This window comes from Haliotis asinina, chromosome 2 (genome assembly GCF_037392515.1).
Source record: "Haliotis asinina isolate JCU_RB_2024 chromosome 2, JCU_Hal_asi_v2, whole genome shotgun sequence".
Classification (NCBI taxonomy): Eukaryota; Metazoa; Mollusca; class Gastropoda; order Lepetellida; family Haliotidae; genus Haliotis; species Haliotis asinina.
This window is the reverse complement of record NC_090281.1, coordinates 82,266,802-82,286,941: the sequence shown is the minus strand read 5'-3', so window position 1 is coordinate 82,286,941 and position 20,140 is coordinate 82,266,802. Positions and strand designations below refer to the sequence as shown.

Sequence of the window (20,140 nt, the reverse complement as noted above, 5' to 3'; positions counted from 1 at the left end):
AAGCATGGTTTGCTGAAGAGCAATTTTCACCTGGATCTTCACGGGTTGTTAGTTTTGACCATTATTGACAATAGAGTTAACAGAAACAACCCTTGGTGGCGTATATGCTGTATGTTTGGTAGGCCTACTGCTTGTTAATATGTCAGTCTCTGTCCTTCATGTTGTGTCATTGGTTGCTGTTTATTATTGCTGGCATGATAAATTGTGTGATGTGTTAATCAATGTGGTGAGGAAAAATATCATCAGTCAAATACGTCTTATGAGCAGTAATTTATGAATAATCATTCAAATTCAGTAGAGTTATACTGATTGAATGTGGACTATCTGAAATGCACACACCATTCTGAGTCTCATTCTATTATGTTATAGTGTAGAGTTTAATGTTGAGACAGATGTGTGTCATCAGTTCATACAGCTAGAAAACATAATCATATATAAGAACTCCTGTCTGAGAAAAAAAAAGTTTCACAGAGATAACAGTACTTGAATTATAAGATATAGTAAAGAGAGGCTCAGAGACTATATTTTCAGAAATGCTGAGGCTGCATTAATTGTTTATTCCATTTTGACTTGCATTGGTTGAATTAGGTATACTTGTTTCAATGTCTGTATGACAGACTACATCTGAGTATCCTCTACATAATTCTTACATGACGATGGTTAGCTATTGGTATTAGTGCAAGGATAGGGGAGTCTACATGGACTAGTTTTCCTCAAAGGTTTACATAGTGTGGTTAACTTTCATAGCAAACTGGGGCAGTGGGGTAGTCTAGAAGTTAAAGCATTCACCTGTCATGCCGAAGACCTTGGTTGATTCCCTACATATACAATGTGTAAAGCCCATTTCTGGCGTTCTCCATCATAATATTGCTGGAATACTGCTAAAAGGGGTGAAGACCTCACTCATTCGTAACAAACTTATCTTGAGGGAGGTCTGGACGTGTTAATATTAGTGTTGTCCATGTCAGTATACTTTCATGAAGCACAACTGCTGCTTCAACAAAGGTATGATTCTAAGGATGTTTGGTTTATATACAATAATGAAATACCATATAGCACAAGAACGAATTTAAGTAATATGACTTCAGTATAAGCATGTTAAACGATTTGGTATGTGTTTCAGTGTGTTTAGTTTTATGCCCCATTCTGCAGTATCCCAGCTACATGGCGGTGGTCTATAAATAATTGCGTCTGGAACAGACAATCCAGTGATCAACAGCATGAGCATCGATCTGCTCAATTTGGAACCGATGACATGTGTCAACTAAGTCAGTGAACATGAACGCCTGATCCTGTTGCCTCTTGAGATAAGTATGGGTTACTGAAAGCCAATATTCTAACCTGGACCTTTACAGGTCACATGGATATGATACTATGGTTTCAAATTAGCAAAAAGTATGATCATGATGACATGTCCCTGTACTTTGGCACTGAGTCCCTTGTGCAACTGAAAGCTTTGACACAATTGCAGACTTAAAACCTACCTTTGTTTTAGCATATTACTTGTTACTTCAACTATAAAAACTCCCATGTAAATGTGTAAGGATATGGAATAGGTACATTGTAAAATATCCATTTATTGGTCTTATTATTTTTATCAAAATGTTTGCTGTCTTGTGTTTGTTGCACTAAGTATTTTCCTTAAATGGTGAAATTGTGTTAAACCTGTTCAAAGATGCTTTATATGACAGGGAAATGAAAAGTAGAACATTTGAAAAAGGCCCTGCTTTGAAAATGAGGGTGACAGTGAAATATGTTTTTTAACAGAATGCTTTGATTACATTCTGTGTTTTGCACACTGGCATCATAGAATGGAAAAGTCCAAGGTGAAGTTTATTGCTGATAACAGAGCATGTGAATGTTTTCCTTTGAACTGTACATTAGTCTTTTTTGGTCATGTCAAAAAACAAAACATACTTTCATTGAATGAAATACAAAATGTATGCAGAGTATCCGAATGGGAATATTCATTCGATATGTGTGTGTTGGTTAATTTCATATGTCAAGTACATAGTGTTCAAAGTGAAACTGGGGGATACTTGATATAAAATAGATGCTAATTTTCAGAAAAGACATATAAGTTCTGAGCAAAGCTAAGGGATCCAGAATACCAAATGTTACAGGACATAATCTTTTCTAAAATTTCAATAGATTCTTTAGAAGATACTATTCTTAGAATCAGGAACCTGTGTGCAACCAAAAAATCAAACAATTAAAACACAATTATCATTTATTCATGACATAATATACATTGCTGGTTGTGAGAAAACAAACAAACAAAATTATATGCTTACAATTGTGAATCAAAAGCACAATATTTTGTGCATAGGTTTTCTTCCCTCAAAACAATGCACACATGAGATGGATGGTAGGGAGTGCACTCAAGTATAATGAAGACTTTTCATTGGCTAGTTCATTTGCCGATATGCTGAAGGCTCATTGTGTCAATCAGTGTTTCATATTGCTCTTCATGACTGAGTCAAAATGACATGTTACAACTTGAAACACTGAGTCAAATTTGATCAAAGTGAGTCAATATAGTTTACCTCGAACCTTTGGAGCAAAAACAGTTTGAAGTTTTACATGTATCAGCTGACTCAGACTGTCAAATACACAATTTCAAACTATTTAGTAACTTGAACACATGAGGAGTCTAATCCTTGCTCTTGCACTATCAGATAATCAGTTATAATCGAAAATTGATTGGTTACCCTGTCCCAGTGTGACAGTCGATTGCTTAATTTCATAAACAGTACTGAATAGTGAATACCCAAGACAGACATCAGGACAACTGGCAACAGTACCGATAATAACTTCTATCGGATCCGTATACACAGAAATCACAATTATGTTGTGTCTACTCACACCTCAGGAGTGTAAGGGGAGTGTAGTTGACGGAAATGTGATCTGTATATATATTTTGTATTGCTGAATGTCACATTTATTGTAGCTTGCAATCACAACAAACAGGCATGAGTTTTTTATCTCGTGACATGTGTACAACTTCCACTTGATATTCATGAGGGTACGTTTTTAGCTCCCACCGTGATAGCGCCATTTTCACATTATTCTCAACGATCATGAGTATCGCTCATCATCCATAGTTTAAGGTCTAGTATATGTTAATATATTCATGGAAACGTGTCAAATGACATGTTTATTTCACCTTATTCCATGTGCATACAACTTCCACTTACCATGTTCATGACGGGCTGTATAACCTTAGAGTTGATGCTACATATATTACATAATTAGAGCAAAACCTCTAAGTAAAATTACACTGTGATATTTCTTTTGGGAAAATAATACTTCTTGATATTATATTTTATGATCCCTGTGATTTTAGAAGATTTCTGGGAAACATGCACAGCTGACTGCTATTTCCGGCTATATATATGAGACAAATACACAGGGTAATCTTAATCCCTGTGGACAATATCATCCCTAGCAAAAATATGTTTGAATTGAAAAGGTAAATAAACTTGTACAGTGATGTTTAATTGCAAATTTTACATCTTCACTGACAAAGTCATTTTCTCTTGTGCGTCCTGGGTACACATGCTAATTAAATTATTTGCATCATTTGATGAAATATTGCGTAAAATACACATGATGCAGGGCAAAATGAATCACTGATTGGCATTTCAGAAGTGAGTGAGTTACAAGAAAGGGTTTGGATAACAACTTTTATTGTATATGATGCGATGTTTCGGTATGGGTTAATATACTGTTATCAAGGACGAATGAAAATGGTATAACAATCCATACAAAACATCACATCATATACAGCAGAAGAAATTATCCATAAATAACATATATAGAGATGTTGGGGTTTGTAAATACATGCTCTCTTTATTTCCGTTCGTCTCCGTCAACAAATACTGAGATGGTAAACTACTGCATGGCTGGAAACTGTCATTCGACCAAGTACACAGCAGGACTTGAAACTGACAATCTGAGTTTGCACCGGTTTCTGTTTCGATGCAGTCATCCAGGAGAAGTAGACGCAGTTTGTTTGCTACCAACAGATATAATAATATGTCATGTACAGGTATTACACCTGCTTGTCTGTGTAATTATGTAATGTAACAGAGATAGAACTCAGGTGCATGAGCCATAAATCAATGTATTCTCTTTATAGTGTATAACCTGATAGGTGTCAAGTTCAAATTGCATGTGGTCAAGTAATGACTGAAGTTGTGTTTCGCATATTTTGTTATTAACAGACAGGCATGCAGACGAATAGGCGTCAGTAAAACAGACATAAGACAGCTTGTCACAATCAGCATATTTTTCTATGTTGCCTTAGATATGTATTAAAACATTTCAGTTTTCAAGCTGACCTAATCACTGCGCATTTGCTATGGGTGCAGCACAGCACTGGTGGTGAAACCACTTTTTCCCTCAGCGCTGGAGGAAAGTTAGTGAATCGTTTGAACTGCAATTTTGCAGGCTTTTTTCATCATGTTATTTTCTACTTTTTCAGCTGAATTTGCAGTTTTGATAATTTGTTTCTGTAAGTCCGTACCGAAAGGTACCAGAAAGTGCAATGTTGTTTTTTGCATTGCATGTAACCTTTAACCTATACTGATAAGGAAAATTATTATCATTCTCTATTACCAACCAAGAGAGATAATTGCCTCAAGGATGACACAACAATGTAGGATTTTCTATGCCATTTTCTTGTTATGTGTGCACGGAACAGATGATACACATTTTACAAAGCTTTCCAAAAGTGTAGTCCAGTAAAGTAAAACATAATTTAACCTGAATACCCTACAGTTTTGATCATTTCATTATTTCAGAGACAAAGGCCAAGATCAAGAAACAGCGTGCTTGGATCCCTGTCCCAGAATGCCAAGCCATTTGTCCCTGCAGGCCCACCGGGTCCCCCAGGGCCTGGGGGATTGGATCAAAACATGGCCAATGACTTTCAAGCGTTGAACCTGGCAGGAACCCCTGTTCCCCCAGGGAAGGTGCGTGGGTGCTTATATGTTCTTAAACCAATTATTAGCCACCTTAGTAACCTTAGGTGATTTCTTGTTGCTGCCATCTTTTCTTTGAGTTGAGTTTAGCATCATTTCACTTAAAAAATAACAGGAAATGCAGGATAGTTGGTGACATTTTAGATGTGATGGTTGATACAACCGTATTGTGATGTGTAAAGTGTTTAAAGTTAGAATTTTACAAAAATTTAAGAAAGATAATTTTGTGGGGTATATGTTGTACCTTTTTTTCAAAAATTATACTTTCTTGTGACCTATAGTGTTCATTAAAGTTAATGTCTATTTGTTTTTTCATTGTACTTTATTTTCATCTAGTGTCGTGGCATGAATTCGCAATGCCACACATAGAAAGCTTGATATAAAATATATCATGTTTGGGATTACACTTTCTCAGTATGGCAGAAATTCTATTATCAATCCTGTAAGAGTTAGGTACATGAACACAGAATCAGTCATCATACCAACTCATGTTTTCTTGGTGTTGCAGTGTTCTTTCAAAATAGAACTCTACCCCAACTATTCTCCAAAAATTTGTAGTCAGAAATTACCTAGACATCATTAGTCAGCATGACATGTCGGGGCGCTTGTTGGAAAGTTTGGCAGTTTATCACATCATTTAATTTTTTTTTTCATGCAGAATTCAGATTAAACTAGTATTATTTCATAGAATTGTTACTAACTTAGGGAACAAAGCAAACCGGGAAGCGATGCTCTGGAAACAAGTATGATGTTTGTGAAAATAATAATGAATATGTAATTTGTTATGTCTGTTTTCATTCCGGGTCAGGATGCAAGGCCTTCAATGCCTGGTGGTTACCAAGGGTCTGTTTTAAATACAGATCTGGAGTCTGTGCTGATTAAGCATAAATTGTTGCACCTGGTTCACAATCAATTATTTACAGGCTGTTGTCATTGAGCTGGAATATTGCTGACTGCATTATTTGTCAACCTTAACTTCTGACAATCATTCACTAGTGGGAGGGTATTTTGGTATGTATAGGTCAGCTTGGCATCAGGTAGCTGATGTAACGGCTCCAGTCTAGTCATGTTAATAAGTCAATCACTAATCAGATGTCCATTGTCATGGAGCTCATATTATCTCCCACAATATGTCAAATGGACTCTGTCCATGTGTCCATGCCCAGTAGTCTCTTCCAGAGTAGAATGTTAAAATTGTTCAATATTTCTTCACCAATCTTGGCACATTGATTGGTCAAGTGGTGTACCTGTGCATTTTGGAATTATGAATAAAATATTTTTGGTGTTTCCATGTTTGACTTAGACTGAAATTGGTGGTAGTGCTATTTTCATGAACAGCACTCTAAAACTGTTCAGTGTTTCTTTGCCAGATTTGGTACATGGATTGGTCTAGTGGTGTACTGGGGCCTTTTGGTAGTTTTGGAATTCTGAATAAAAAAGACATTTTTGGCATTCCATGGAGACAAGCTTGACTCAAATTGGTGGTAGTGCTCTTTCCTGGAACAGAACTTTTAGAACCTTTTAATACTCTCCTTCCACTTCTCTGTATACAGTCAAACCCCGTTTATCCAGATGTTTTCAGTCAAAATTGTCCGGATAGGGAGACATCTGGTTAACTGGATCATTCAAGCAAATCATCATAACATATAAGTGTACCAATAACACATGGAAGGCGGAATGCAGGTTACCATTTGTCAGGTTGTCTCGGACATAATCATGTAGCGTGTGGAGCTTCAGGTGGTAAGTTAGATGAAAAACGTAAATCAAAGACAAAATCTCTCTATTTTGCCAATTGCATATTCTTTTTTTAATTTCAAATGCCCTAAAACAGATGGAATCATGTCGAACTTATGCTGTCTGCAGAAAGTAAACTTCCGGACGGGATCTCATGACTTAGATCATGCGGCAGGCTATTTTTAACTTGCATCGCGACAGATAGTAGGGGTTGATTTATAAGTGTTCTATACAATACAATTACAGTGTAGTTTACCTTAATCCAACTTAACATGTGTTTTCGTTGCTGATGAGATGTTCTCACACCCGCCAAATCCTAATGAACAACCCGAGTGATACGCGTCCCTAGTGTTTTGATGGCTAATTAATCAATACACATCAAATGCCTTCCGATAGATTATGAATGAAATCGCATAGTTGTGCTTTAAATTGTATTGACATGTTACATATACATGCACGTTGCACAGATCTCTCCGTCCGGATAAGTGGATAATTTTTCAATAGAAATCTATGGGAATAGTTTGAAAATTCTCAGTCTGGATCTGGAAGCAAGGGGTCTGCTTAAGCAAGTACAAATAATGAACGTAAGTTTGTTTCGTTTCACATAAAAATCGTCTGGAAGGTGGGGTTTCCGGATATGTGGGGTCCAAGTAAACAGGGTTCAAGTGTACACACCAAATTATTTGGCATAATCATAACTCATAGACATTCATGAAGAGTATTTTGCCATTGTGGGGGATATTGATGACTTTGCCATGTTTAGTTATGAATCTTTATCATGATTGGATCAGGGTTTTCATTGTGAAGAATATACTCTCTCTCTTTCAATGTCCATGTTTGTGGAAAGTGAAACCCTATTGATTTGGAATGCTTCGATTCATATGTTTAGATTTTTCATTCAAATTTATATAGACTTAGTGTATTTGTATGTTCTTTTGAGACCGTTACCTGCTTGTATGGAGCATGGGTGGCCCAATTGTGTAAGCATGTTGATTTGCTATTCAGTGTGTCTGCAGGGAATGTGTAATACCTATGATCTTTGATGAAAATCATGGTTCACTCCAGTTATGTTTGTTGTTTGTCAGTACCAAATCTATGTTAGAATTAAAAAAATATATGTTTTGTCTACTAGTCATAATTTTTTTAATATCTGTACAAAATTTAATTGGTGGTGTAGCCTAGTGGTTAAGGTGCTCAGTTGTCATTCCAGACACATGGGTTCAATTTTGTTAAACCCATTTCTGGTGTCCTCCATTGTAGTATTGCTGGAAGATTGCTAAAAGCAGCATAAAAATTAACCCATTCAAACGTACAAAGTTTACATCTTGAAAAGTTACTCAGAAACTGTGTCATCTGAATCATACATTCATCGGAAATGACCAAATGCTTTGTTGTCAGGCCAAGTCATTTGGTGGAGTGTCATCTCATACCCAAATGGCAAGATCTGTTGCTCATGGTATCAATCACTTGATTGTCTGGTCCAGACTTGAATCTTTACAAGCTGTTGTATACATGGAATTTTATTGCATGGCGCTTTAAGAAACAAATATTCAAACAGCATAGAGATAGTAATTGTCTCCAGTTTGACAGGATCACATGGTTTAATTGTTTATTGTTTGTCTTGAGAGGACATGATGATCTATCTACAATGTCACACTGTTGCTTTGCCAGATAGCAAACAAAGTTTACATGAAGCCTTTGAGTCATGGTACTGTAACATTCTGGAGTTAGAAGACGAAAGCATGTTATTGATTTTGTGTCCAATTAGCTCCATTTAATGGGTAACGTAATTGAAATCAGTTGGGGGTTGATTAACTAATGAAAGAAAAATTAATGAGAAGTATGATCACATGACAATCATGATGCTTTATCTAAATATAGATAATTTTTATCCCCCCGGCATGTAATGCGGGGGGATATGGTCAACTCCTCGTCTGTCCATCCATCCGCCCATCCATCCATCCATCCATCCATCCATCCATCCATCCATCCATCCATCCGTCTGTAATCATTTGGTTTCTGGAGCATAACTCAGAAATTATTCAGTATTTTTAGACCAAACTTGATAGATATAATAATCTCAACCTATAGTTGTGTCTTTTGCTATTTACAGAGTTTTGGCATGTCTATGTTTTTTTGTTTTTCCATGGAACATTTTGGTGTTAGTTTAATGGTTGGAAGGACTTCGTTTCCGGAGCTGACCTAGAAACCGTTCAATAGTTTTCTGCAAAACTTGGGAGATATATCAATCAGAACCTGGAGTTGTGCCTTTTGCTATGTACAGGTTTTTGTGATTTATTATTTTCTCGGTTTCCATGCATACGGTTCAGACTTCTTAATATCTTTCAGCAAAATTTGGTAGAAATGTAGGGCAGACCCCAATGTGGTGCCTTTTGGTGTATACAGGTTTTTGTGATTTATTATTTCCTCAGTTTCTATGGAAACGTTTCCGACTTAGTCTCAAAATGGAGGGATGGACTTCAAGCACAACTCGAAAACCATGTCATATCTTTCAACAGATCTTGGCAGATGTATGAGACAGATTTTGAAATGGTGACTTTTGCTGATTACAGATATATGGCATTTATATTTTTCATGATTTCCATGGAAACAATTCAAACTTAGTCTAAAAAAAACAATAAGTAACTGGCAGATGATTTGTCCTTTCAAACATGGTGGCCTGGGGAATATGTCATCTCCTGATGACTCTTGGTTAATTTGTTTCTCTGATAAATGTCTTGAAAGTTTTACAGTATTGTGCCCAAAATCATAATTTGAAAAATGCAATCCAGGGTGTGATCTAGTTCTTTACAACCTCCACTGGTGCATTAAAAATGACTGATACAGATTACCTTCAGTATTTTAATTAGGAAGTGATTGTTATAAGCAGAAAGATTTGTGTACTCACATGTTGGTAATCATGTGATTGAGATTTATTTATGTATTTAGTGCAGAACTGAAACAGGATCATTTGTCATTATGCGATCAGGTTCTGTTGAATATCTGATATTGAATACTTGTTAGGAAAATTGCTTAACAAGTGATTATGTTACTATTTTTAACCATTTTTTTATGGTGAAGCCTAACCTCTAGGCCAGTTTGCAGGTACTGAATAAAAACAATTGCATTGTGCAATCTATTATTTGGTGGCAACTCACTGGCCCCTTATGTTTTTGTTTGATACATAAGATATGATTTTGTGATGAAACTTGTGTTATAAGCTAATATTTACATGATGAAATGTACAAGTAATTATTGCATAAAATATTCAGATCATGCTGACCAATAAGAACAATTCCTATAATTCACATGCAATAAAAACATCAATTATTCTAAAACATCCTCAACAAATTTTTTGATCAATATTTGCAGGGGCAGACTGACAACTAATTGCATGTCAACTAATTTTCCGAACTTGAAACAACATTGACCTGAAAACAATTAATTGTCATATGTTTAATTTTATGATTGTTTGTAACTTGATTGTTTGGACTCATTCATTAGCACACGTCACACAGCATAAAATGCTGAAGTAAAACTCCCATGTCATGGCACTGTAAACACTCTTATATTCATATGAAAGTAAACTTTTGGTTAACTGATTATTCTAAAATATTGATTATGGCATCTCTATGGGGGTCACATTGTAGAAAATAATTATTTGCATAGTTTGTGATTTTAAAAAAATGTTTTGAAAAACTGTACAAAGTGTTCCTGTGTTTGTGTGAGATACAATTACAGTCCATTTGAGTCAGTTTATTTGTCACAAATGTTCCAGTATGTTACTCAAAGATTGTTATTTATGTTTCAGGGTACCCCAGCTGACTTATTGAAGTCTGCAGCATCCTTGTCTCACAGTTCCAGCACTCCATCTTTCACTTCGTACTCTTCCATGTTCAACACTTCCACGTCATCCACTCCCACAAGTCACATAGCTGCCAGTAGTGGTAAGTATACAGCAGCTGGGGCTACCACAGGCGATTCTGGAGCATATCAGTTTAACATTATTTCCTTCTCACACAATAGGGCAGTCATGGCGGAGTTTGGACTTCAGCTACAAAATGTGGCTGTTCAGGTGGTAACTTCCCTCTGTGGCACTTGTTTCTGTCCCACATCACTGATTTCTTATCTGATCAAAGTCTCATAACTCACAGAGGTATGAAACCTATTTTACTGACTGAATATGTTTTGACTTTGCATGACTTGAGTAACTGGTGACTCCAGGGAGGGTTTTTCTCACTGCTAACCTACACTCTGTTGTGTGGGGTTTTTTTTGTTTTCAAATTGATTTATTTCTATTTGCATAGATATGTGCGATGTTTTGTCTTTCTTAATGTGAACTTTCGGCACAAGGTAACACGGATGACATATATGTTTGCAGTTTATTCATCTGCCAGTCCTAATCACAGCCCTGGTATATCTCCAAGTGGTTCCCCACTGACACTGAGAAGAACTGCATCGCCTGTTGCTCCACTGCGACAGACTACAGTTCCCCAGAAACCTCAGCAGCACCCACAGGCGCCAGGTGGGGGACCCGGTGGGCCAGGGGGACCTGGAGGTGGGGGTGGCACAATCCAGGTGAGATATTCATTAGGAACCTAATAATTGGTCCTAACAGTGCTTTCAGCAAACTTTGGGATGGAGGAAAGTATTTTACTCTGAGTCACTGCCAACTTACATATGTGCAGGGTTTCACTGTATGCAAATATGGACACGTAAGTGAAGTACATTCTTCACAATCAAATTCCTAAGCCTAATGATGTATAACTTAAATTTAGCACCATGAAAACAGATGCATAGTTAGTGACTGAGTGTCATCAGCATGATTAGGCCAAAGCTGATACTTGGCAAATCTTTATCAAATTCCCTAGCTGCATTCAACAAAGTTTTGAATCATGGTGCACCAGAGTGGTCCTAATGCACATATGTCAACATAGACTTGCCATCATAGTATTAGGATTGTTTTGTTGAATATCCCACTAAGCTCTCTACTCAACAGTCATTTTGGTTGCAGAATGTAAGCATTGATACATTCATACCAAGTTACTGCTGTGAGGATGACAGTAGCTTTGTTTCACTGAGCCACCAAGATGACCGTAGCTTTTCACATAGGCTTACTGTGATTGAAGCACAATATACTTGTATCCATGATAGGCTCATAGGTTGAAAAGTGATAGTGTTTTACATATCAACATTAGGTTCTATAATGTACTGATGATGTGAAATCATGTATATATGTATATAGTATAGTTATCACCATTAGATTAAATCAAATGTTTATGTATTTCTTTGGATATTTTGTATGCAAGATGTCAATAATTTGTTGAATTTGTGTTTCAGGAGAACTTTGGAGGGACAACATACTTCTACCATCCCGATGATTTTGCTCCTCAATATGAAGGAGTGGTGAGTGACACCATTATACAGTTCTGTCACATTCAATATTAAAATCAGGATTATGTTATTACTCTTTATTAATCTTTATTTCTTCAAAGGTTTTGTCCCTTTCTTTATAAAACGTAACTTGTTCTTGCTTTCTTCAAACAACACAAGACGTTCTTACCTCTCCATTTGTCCCATTTCATGTAGTTATTGTGTCATGTTTATTATTCGGTTTCTCATGGAATTTTTTTCATCTTTTTCTCATATTTTCCCATATTCTTCACTTTATTCATTCAATGTATGTGTATATGTTTATTACTGTTTCTCACTGCAGCAACTGCCAAATTTCACCATGTACCCAGGGCTGCCTCCACACATTGCTCACATGAAGGTCAAGGTCAACATGCCACAGTTCTTCATGCCGGATGAAATCAAGATGGTGAGCAGAATTATGTAGTTGTAAGCTTGTGTCTTCTTGTGTCCGCTTGGATCTACAGGTACATTCTTTGAATGCTTGTTTCTGATTTCTGAACCTGTAACCTCTTTTCATTGCAGGAACTCCTAAACAGACATGCTTTAACACTGGCACAGATTGACCCTACTCAGAATCCAGGTAACCCTGTACTTAATTCACTATTACAGTTGCTGTGGTATTCAATGACACATTTCTCATGCTTTGCAATTCTAATACAGGCAGTATGTGATCTGAGCTGCAACATTTGTCCCTCTGCTTTGTAGCCATGTTGGTGTCAGTGATGGTGGTGGGTTTGGATCTTGTGTCCACCAATGTTTTGTCTTGGCTTGATCCATGTCATCATTCTCTTTAAGTTATTCCTCCTACATTGTCTGACAAGCTATGTTGAAATTAAAATATTCAGAGGGCGCTAGGACAGTCACTTCCGCACTCATTCAGTCACATCTAGAGACATTTATATATTTGGCAACCGGGTCTACAGCAAACAATGATCGTTTCAAAATTGGAGTCAGAATTACCATGTTTTAGATTTGGAAAATGCTATGAATTTCACTGATAACAGGACCAGTTATATTGCTTTCACCCTATTTCATAGCTGTGTAGGGATTTTAGGTGAAAACTGATTTCCTGTGAGCAAATTTGTTTTGGTGCTCAGGCTTGGTGGCTTGGGAGATGACATGACATTGCACCCAAATGTGTGTATTGTTTTTCATGACGTTGTCGTGCCCAGACAACTATTTACAGGCAGACAAGATATCAGTGGAATACAGCATTAAACAATGAGCCAACAAGAGAAAGGTTGTCATTGTAGATCAACCGGTCATACAAGTACTTTATTTTCAGATGTACCAACAGAGGTGGACAACTACCACAACCTGTTCCCCCTGGAGCCGCCGCCCACCACCCAGCTCCCCAAGTCCAGCACCTTCACATATCCCACCACCTGCTACAAGGCTCTCAACACCAAAGATGGACTTACATACTGTCTTAGGAGGGTTCATGGTGAGCAGACACTTGCATTTAATCAGAACAACATCCTCCACTCACACTGCTTTTGTTTGTTTTATTTATGTTAGAATTTATTATTTGTTTGTAAATGTATGTTAAATGATTAGGTTCTAGGACTAAATTGTAGTTGCATGTTTAGATCCACATTTAGTGGACAGGGTAAATGAGACTGTGATTCAAAATTAACAGATGAAAAGCAAAGACCTGAAGCCCGAATCATATTTTGAAATTGTCATGCAGACCTGAGACAGATACAAACCCTGAAAAGCATCTATCCAAGTGCTTACAAGTCTGCAAATTCTTGACAGTTTGCAAGTCTAGCATGTTAACTTAACAATAAATTTTTTCTTATTCTGACTCATGTTTATTATGCTTATCTCCTCCCTCTATGTGAAGATAGTGGAACACTTGAAATCCCTTGAAGTTCCCTTCTAATTAAAGTGGGTTTACAATACACTCACTATACAATACCAGAAGCCTCCCTTTCTCGCCAATACAGTCACATGGCCAGCAATGCTTGTCACTCTCTCCTTCATTGCCCAAGGCACTTTGAGTCTGATAGATCAAGGTTTTGAAGAGGAACGGAAACATCAGTCATCAACTACAACCACAGTCGCCTTACGTGAAGGTTCATTGGCTGCACTGTGCCCATCTGATGAAGAAAATGCATTGTATGCATGCTTCCTTTCACTGAAATCATCGCCATCAGCTCTATCATCTTGTCACAGTCTGGATGAAGCTGCTTCTATCGACTTGCTGAGTGCTGACACTTGTGCATCCCGCTGCAGCTGCAAGCATTCGCTGCTTCATCGGATGTGGATTCATGCAGGCATGCGAGAAGGCATTCACAGAATGACCGTTATTCCAGGGATACACTCAGACAGGAGGATCACGTTGACGTTTCGCTGCATGGACATCGTTCCCCACTTGCGAATGCATTCATGGAATGACAGAGAGGATTGGATGGACAGGGATAGACGTCACTGATCTCCAGGAAGCCTTCTTTTCAGACTTAGTGATCACGTCATGGATTATGAATGGGTGGGTCCTCGTCTCACTGTCGAAGGAGTTCAACAAAGCTGTCACCTGTAAGATAAGTAACTAGGACTTTGAGACATTGGTGTCATCTCCGCCAATATCTACGATCCCAAAAATTTCAGCAGCAGCTTTCCAGACATCCAATAAGAACCAGCAGCATTACATTCTGGCCTTCAGTGCTTGTCGATTCCCACCATATCACATAAAAGCACCCAACGTAGATAAGGACTACAAGCTTATCAATGAGACTTGCAACAGGTCCTACAAAGTGGAGGATAAGCGTGTGGCTCAACTGGATACGACTCGGCGTACCTTCTTCTGATTCACCTGTTCCAGGGCTATCAACGAGGCTCTCATCTCCATGTTCAGCAACCCAGAGATTGAAGAAGAAAGGATGATCCTCTCTGCACTGACCACTCAGAAGAAGGATCAACAATTCATCTCGGGAGTATCTAGCCTCTTTGTCTTTAGGATTGAATCCACTACGCCAACAAGGATTATTATCAGCCTCATCTTGAGGCGTTAGCTTTACTAAACCCTTGTATCAGGCACCCTGGACAGCATCTATGGTATTCAACGACAAAATCGAGAACGCCACTAAATCAGTAACCCAGGACTCAAGGGAGGTAATGATAAAGTTGATCTACACTTTGATTACTGTCCTCAAGCATACAATCCTCGCAGTGACAAGAGCCGAAGATCAGGTTCATAACAACCACCCCCAGCCATTACCGTTCAACCTACCGCTACTGGAAGTACTGGGGACTTCTCAATGATGTTTACAGCCAGAGCTTCCTATGAGACGGCTACAAGATCCCGCTACAGGCAGCACCACTGCTCACACGAGACCCAGCACTCTTCGTGTGTGCCAGGGATCATCCAGCCAAGCTATCCTACTCGTCCATCCACACACCAAACCAAGCACACAACAATCTGACATCATTCCAGATTCACCTCTGGATTGTAACAAAGCCTGCTTAAAACATCGAAGATATTCTACTAGAGTGGCAAAGGCAGTCACCTTAGCTCTACATAGATCTACTCGCACCTTATACTATGATAAATGGATGCAGTTTGAAAGATACTTATGCTTATGAGATTTTGGAGAGAGTGACAAGCATGGCTGGTCATGTGACTGTATTGGAGCTAAAGGGAGGCTTCCGGAGGGAGAGTGTACTCTACGTCCGCTTCAATTAGAAGGGAATTTTTCATTCAGAAAATTACGTTTTTTAGCTATAAAGTCTGTCATTTCTAAGGCTAGAAATTACTTTTAACAATTTACAGTGTTTTACCATGTTTCAGCCTTGATATGCAATTGATATCTTTTCCAGGCTTCCGATTGGCTAATGCAAAGTGTATGCCGCTGATTGATATGTGGAAGAAGATGTTTCATCCCAACATTGTGCAATTGAAGGAGGTCTTCACCTCTAAAGCTTTCGGTGATAACTGTAAGTGCAGGAAGCCACATACCTTTTGAACAGAATCTTGTGTATTTATTAGTTTAGCTTTGAAAAAGTTCACATTTGCAATAACTTACACTCCATGACTTTGGAGCTGAGCTGTTTTCAAGACATTGCAGTGTAAATAATTTTAGCTGTGGACCGTATCAGCACAATTTTTATGTTTGATTGATACTTTGAAAGAACCCTTCAGCTTTCAAGCTGGGTATATTGCCACATGGATTTATTTCTTTGTTGAAATTAGCTTGAAATAAAAACCTTGCGAGGTCTCTAATTAGGAAGAGAAGCAAATAAAATCCTTGTAGTTGGTTCAAATTACCATTTTTGTTTATACAGTGGTGCCATTGGTAGATTGGGAAGAGAACTTTGACAGTGGGCCATTTTCAGGATTGTTAACCATTTTCTGAAATGGGCCACTGCCCCTGTATCAATAGTAAACTTTGAAATGGGCCATTTTTTATTCTAATGTGCAAAAAGGCACATGGCTCCTGCCGTCCCCAATCCCTGCCATTGATTATCAAGGATACTTGATAGACAGCATTTTATGTGATGTTTCAGCTATTATCTTTGTGTATGACTACTTCCCTGGAGCCGAGACCCTGATGTCACGCCATTTCAACACACCGCCCACAATGAATGGTTACAGCAGCCCCTTCCAGGGTGGGGAAGGGCCTCCACCAGGAGCAGGAGCTCGACCCTACAGTGCTGGGAAAGGGACAGGTAGGTAGTTCTGTGTTGGTGATAACATTCGTAATGAATCGGTTCCGGGTACATAGTTCATGGAGATGATCTAGTTTGTAATTTGTGTGTCTGTGTCTGTTCAAGGTATGTTTATATTCTATCGTACTTTCTTCCAATTGTTTCATTCTGAGAGTGTAGGTTTAAATCCTGGTTATAACTCTACCCCCAAAATGCTAAAATCTACTTTCCTCAGAAAGAAGTATTATGATTTTCATTGGCAGATGTATAACTATGTTAAATCAAGATCAACAAGTATTTTCTCCAGTGTTACACTTTTTCCTTACTGCATTGAAAATGTATTACCAACAATATTATGGTAAGTTCATATTAATTGTTACTATTATGCAGAAACTAAATGTTGTGTCTTGCCTTTTTTCCAGGAGCAAGCGCCAACAACTCTGGTATGAATGGCCCTCGCCAACATGCTGGCCTGCTGCCCGAGTCACTCATCTGGACCTATGTCGTCCAGCTCAGTTCCGCACTCCGTGCCATACATGCCACGGGCCTTGCCTGTCGGGCCCTGGACCCTACAAAGATCCTTGTCTACAGCAAGTCCAGGTAACTGGGAAATGTGACATATATTGATAGATTCTCCAAAATTTCCATTGCAGCTTTTGTGCTCATTCACTATATCACTGTATGGCATAAAATTAACTAGTAATTACTTGTATGTAGTGATGGAAAATTTTTATGATATGTAGTGATTGAGTTTTAGTCATGATCAACAAATTCTCCAAGATTTCCTGGTGAGGTGGGGTAATCTAGTGGATAAAGCATGCTTGTCATGCCCAAGACCTGGGTTGGATTCCCCACATGGGTATTAAACGATACTCACTCACTTCTTACTAATATTCCTTACACAGTTAGAAGCTGTATTGCATGGTTGTGTATGAAACAAAAAGAGTCACTGACTCACTGTATTTCCAGGATGCGCCTGAACTGTATGGGGATTATGGATGTTCTGACGTTTGACAGTAATCAGGCCAACCCACTTGCTTTGATACCACACTACCAGGTAAGAATCATCCACCCTGAAGGGTCAGTTAGACAATTGGAATGAGAGAGAAGATACATTTGTTCCATCGTGTGAATCCGACCTTTGAAGATCTGGGTAAGAATCGGTCTTCAGTAACTCATGCTTTCCAAAAGAGGCGACTAACGGGATCAGATAATCAGACTTGCTGACTTGGTTGACACATGTAGTTGTATCCCATTTGCTTAGAATGATGTACATGCTAATGATCACTAATTGTTTGGTCCGGACTCGATTATTTAGAGACCACTGCCATATTGCTTTTCCAAATTAGGAAAAAAATTTGATTATATATTAGGCTCTGTCTGTCCATATGATTTGTTTGATTGGCATTATTAGAAGCTGGTGAGTGATAAGAGGGTAAGATTCTTTATGGATAACAACTTCTTTATTACATATGATGCAACGTTCCGGTATGGATCCTTGCTTGACAACGGTATAAGGATCCATACTGGAACGTCGCATCATATGTAATAAAGAAGTTGTTATCCATAAAGAATCTTACCCTCTTATCTGTCCATATGTTTTTTTGTTTTTGTAAATTCTAAAAAAATGAAATATATAAACCAATTTTGGGAATTTTACTGTCTTTGGCTGTAGACTTGTGGCTAAATGGGGCTCTTGACAGGATTAGATAAATCCCTGATGTAATTCTTAATGACCATGTGTGTTCCAGCAAGAGGATCTAGTTGCCCTGGGACGTATATGTCTTGCACTTGCCTGTAACAACATCATGGGGGTACAACGAGATCACCTGCCGGCAGCCATGGATCTTGTTGCCAGGAACTACTCACCTGACCTGAAAAATCTCATCTTGTAAGTAAACGGCTGCAGTATGGGCATTTGATGGACTTACTGTATAAACTCACTTGTTCAAGAGTGGTGGGGTGGCCTTGCGGTTAAAGCATTCAGTTGTAATGCAGAAGATTCAGGTTTGATTCCCCACAAGGGTATAATGTGTGAAGCTCATTTCCGGTGTCCACAGCCTTCACTCAGTCACTCAGTCACTTACTCAAACTCACTCACTCACAGTTCAGGAACATTTTGTTATGTGATTTTGATTAGACTACCAGGGATGTACAGTCCTGTAAGTCCAGCTAAAATACAACTAAAATCATAGTTCAGCACAGGTACAAACTGAACTTTGAAATAAAAGCCAGTTAACTCCCTTGCTTCAGAAGATGCTATGCATGTACCATATTACACTTTTTCAGCTTTTAGCATTGCTGGAAACAGTGAAATAAATTTTTTGAAAGAAATAATATTTTTGTAGTTGAAATATATAAATATAGCTAAAATATTTTCCATACTTGACTATTGGTGCTCTTCAGAGCTATTGTAATAGTACAACTTACGTCTGATTTTAACAAAGTCACATGGTCAACACATGGTCTTAATTTGCTTTCTTATTCACTATTAATCCCCTTTCTTATGCACAATTCTTTCTAAACCCTTGTTAGTTTGAATACCAATTGTGTTCTCCAGGTATCTTCTGACCAATCAGAATAGACCAAGAAGTATCAATGACGTGATGCCAATGATTGGAGCCCGATTCTTTACTCAGCTTGATGCTGCTCAACTTCGAACAGATGTGTTGGAGAATGAGCTGGCCAAGGTAAGTATCTTCTTCCAATATTGCCTCTTTCCCTTGGTTTATATTATTTAAAGGTATCCATGTTTACAGTTCTCTTTTGTTTTTGTAGGAAGTAGAAAATGGCCGACTTTTCCGTCTGTTGGTGAAACTTGGTGCAATTAACGAGAGACCTGAGTAAGTATTTCACTAGTACTTTCGTTGAGTGATGTGTGCATATGCTTGCATAAAATGCTATAAGGAATTTTTCTTATAATTTCAACAAGAGAAGTGTTATAATTACATACCAGTATTAAAAAGCATTGCCTTGCAACTGTTTGTATCAATAGTATTCTTGCTCTCACAAACTGCAATTTGTCTGAACTACCCAGGTTCAACATGGATCCGAGCTGGTCAGAGACTGGAGATCGCTACATCTTGAAGCTGTTTCGTGATTACCTTTTCCACCAAGTGGATGAGAGTGGTGCACCATGGATTGATCTTGCTCATGTCATTCAGTGCGTCAATAAAGTAAGTGAAGATTATGGCTTGCTTTATGAGAGTACTGTGATTATGTAAAGACATTATTTACTGTGATAGGTGAATGGGATTAATTAATTACATGTGCAATGCTACTATAAACATTACCTCACTTAAAATACCTAAAATATCATTTTTATCCAGAAAAAAAAAAGCATTTTCACTCATTCAGTG

General features: G+C 38.0%; 2 protein-coding genes across 2 annotated transcripts in view; both read left to right on the top strand.

Annotated features, from left to right (window-relative positions):
* The window catches only part of LOC137274447 (sarcalumenin-like), a 276,599-nt gene that overhangs the window by 220,082 nt on the left and 36,377 nt on the right, over positions 1-20,140 (top strand). The gene's annotated exons all lie outside the window — the stretch shown is intronic.
* Positions 1-20,140, top strand: part of LOC137274440 (PAN2-PAN3 deadenylation complex subunit pan3-like) — a 44,442-nt gene that overhangs the window by 18,050 nt on the left and 6,252 nt on the right. The window contains exons 3-17 of the mRNA XM_067807618.1: positions 4,806-4,976; positions 10,531-10,666; positions 11,101-11,297; positions 12,060-12,125; positions 12,436-12,540; positions 12,657-12,714; positions 13,420-13,578; positions 15,954-16,070; positions 16,641-16,802; positions 17,204-17,381; positions 17,751-17,838; positions 18,533-18,672; positions 19,342-19,471; positions 19,560-19,624; positions 19,819-19,957. Of these exons, the coding sequence (XP_067663719.1) occupies positions 4,806-4,976; positions 10,531-10,666; positions 11,101-11,297; positions 12,060-12,125; positions 12,436-12,540; positions 12,657-12,714; positions 13,420-13,578; positions 15,954-16,070; positions 16,641-16,802; positions 17,204-17,381; positions 17,751-17,838; positions 18,533-18,672; positions 19,342-19,471; positions 19,560-19,624; positions 19,819-19,957 (1,911 nt within the window). The remainder of the gene's footprint in view (positions 1-4,805; positions 4,977-10,530; positions 10,667-11,100; positions 11,298-12,059; positions 12,126-12,435; positions 12,541-12,656; positions 12,715-13,419; positions 13,579-15,953; positions 16,071-16,640; positions 16,803-17,203; positions 17,382-17,750; positions 17,839-18,532; positions 18,673-19,341; positions 19,472-19,559; positions 19,625-19,818; positions 19,958-20,140) is intronic.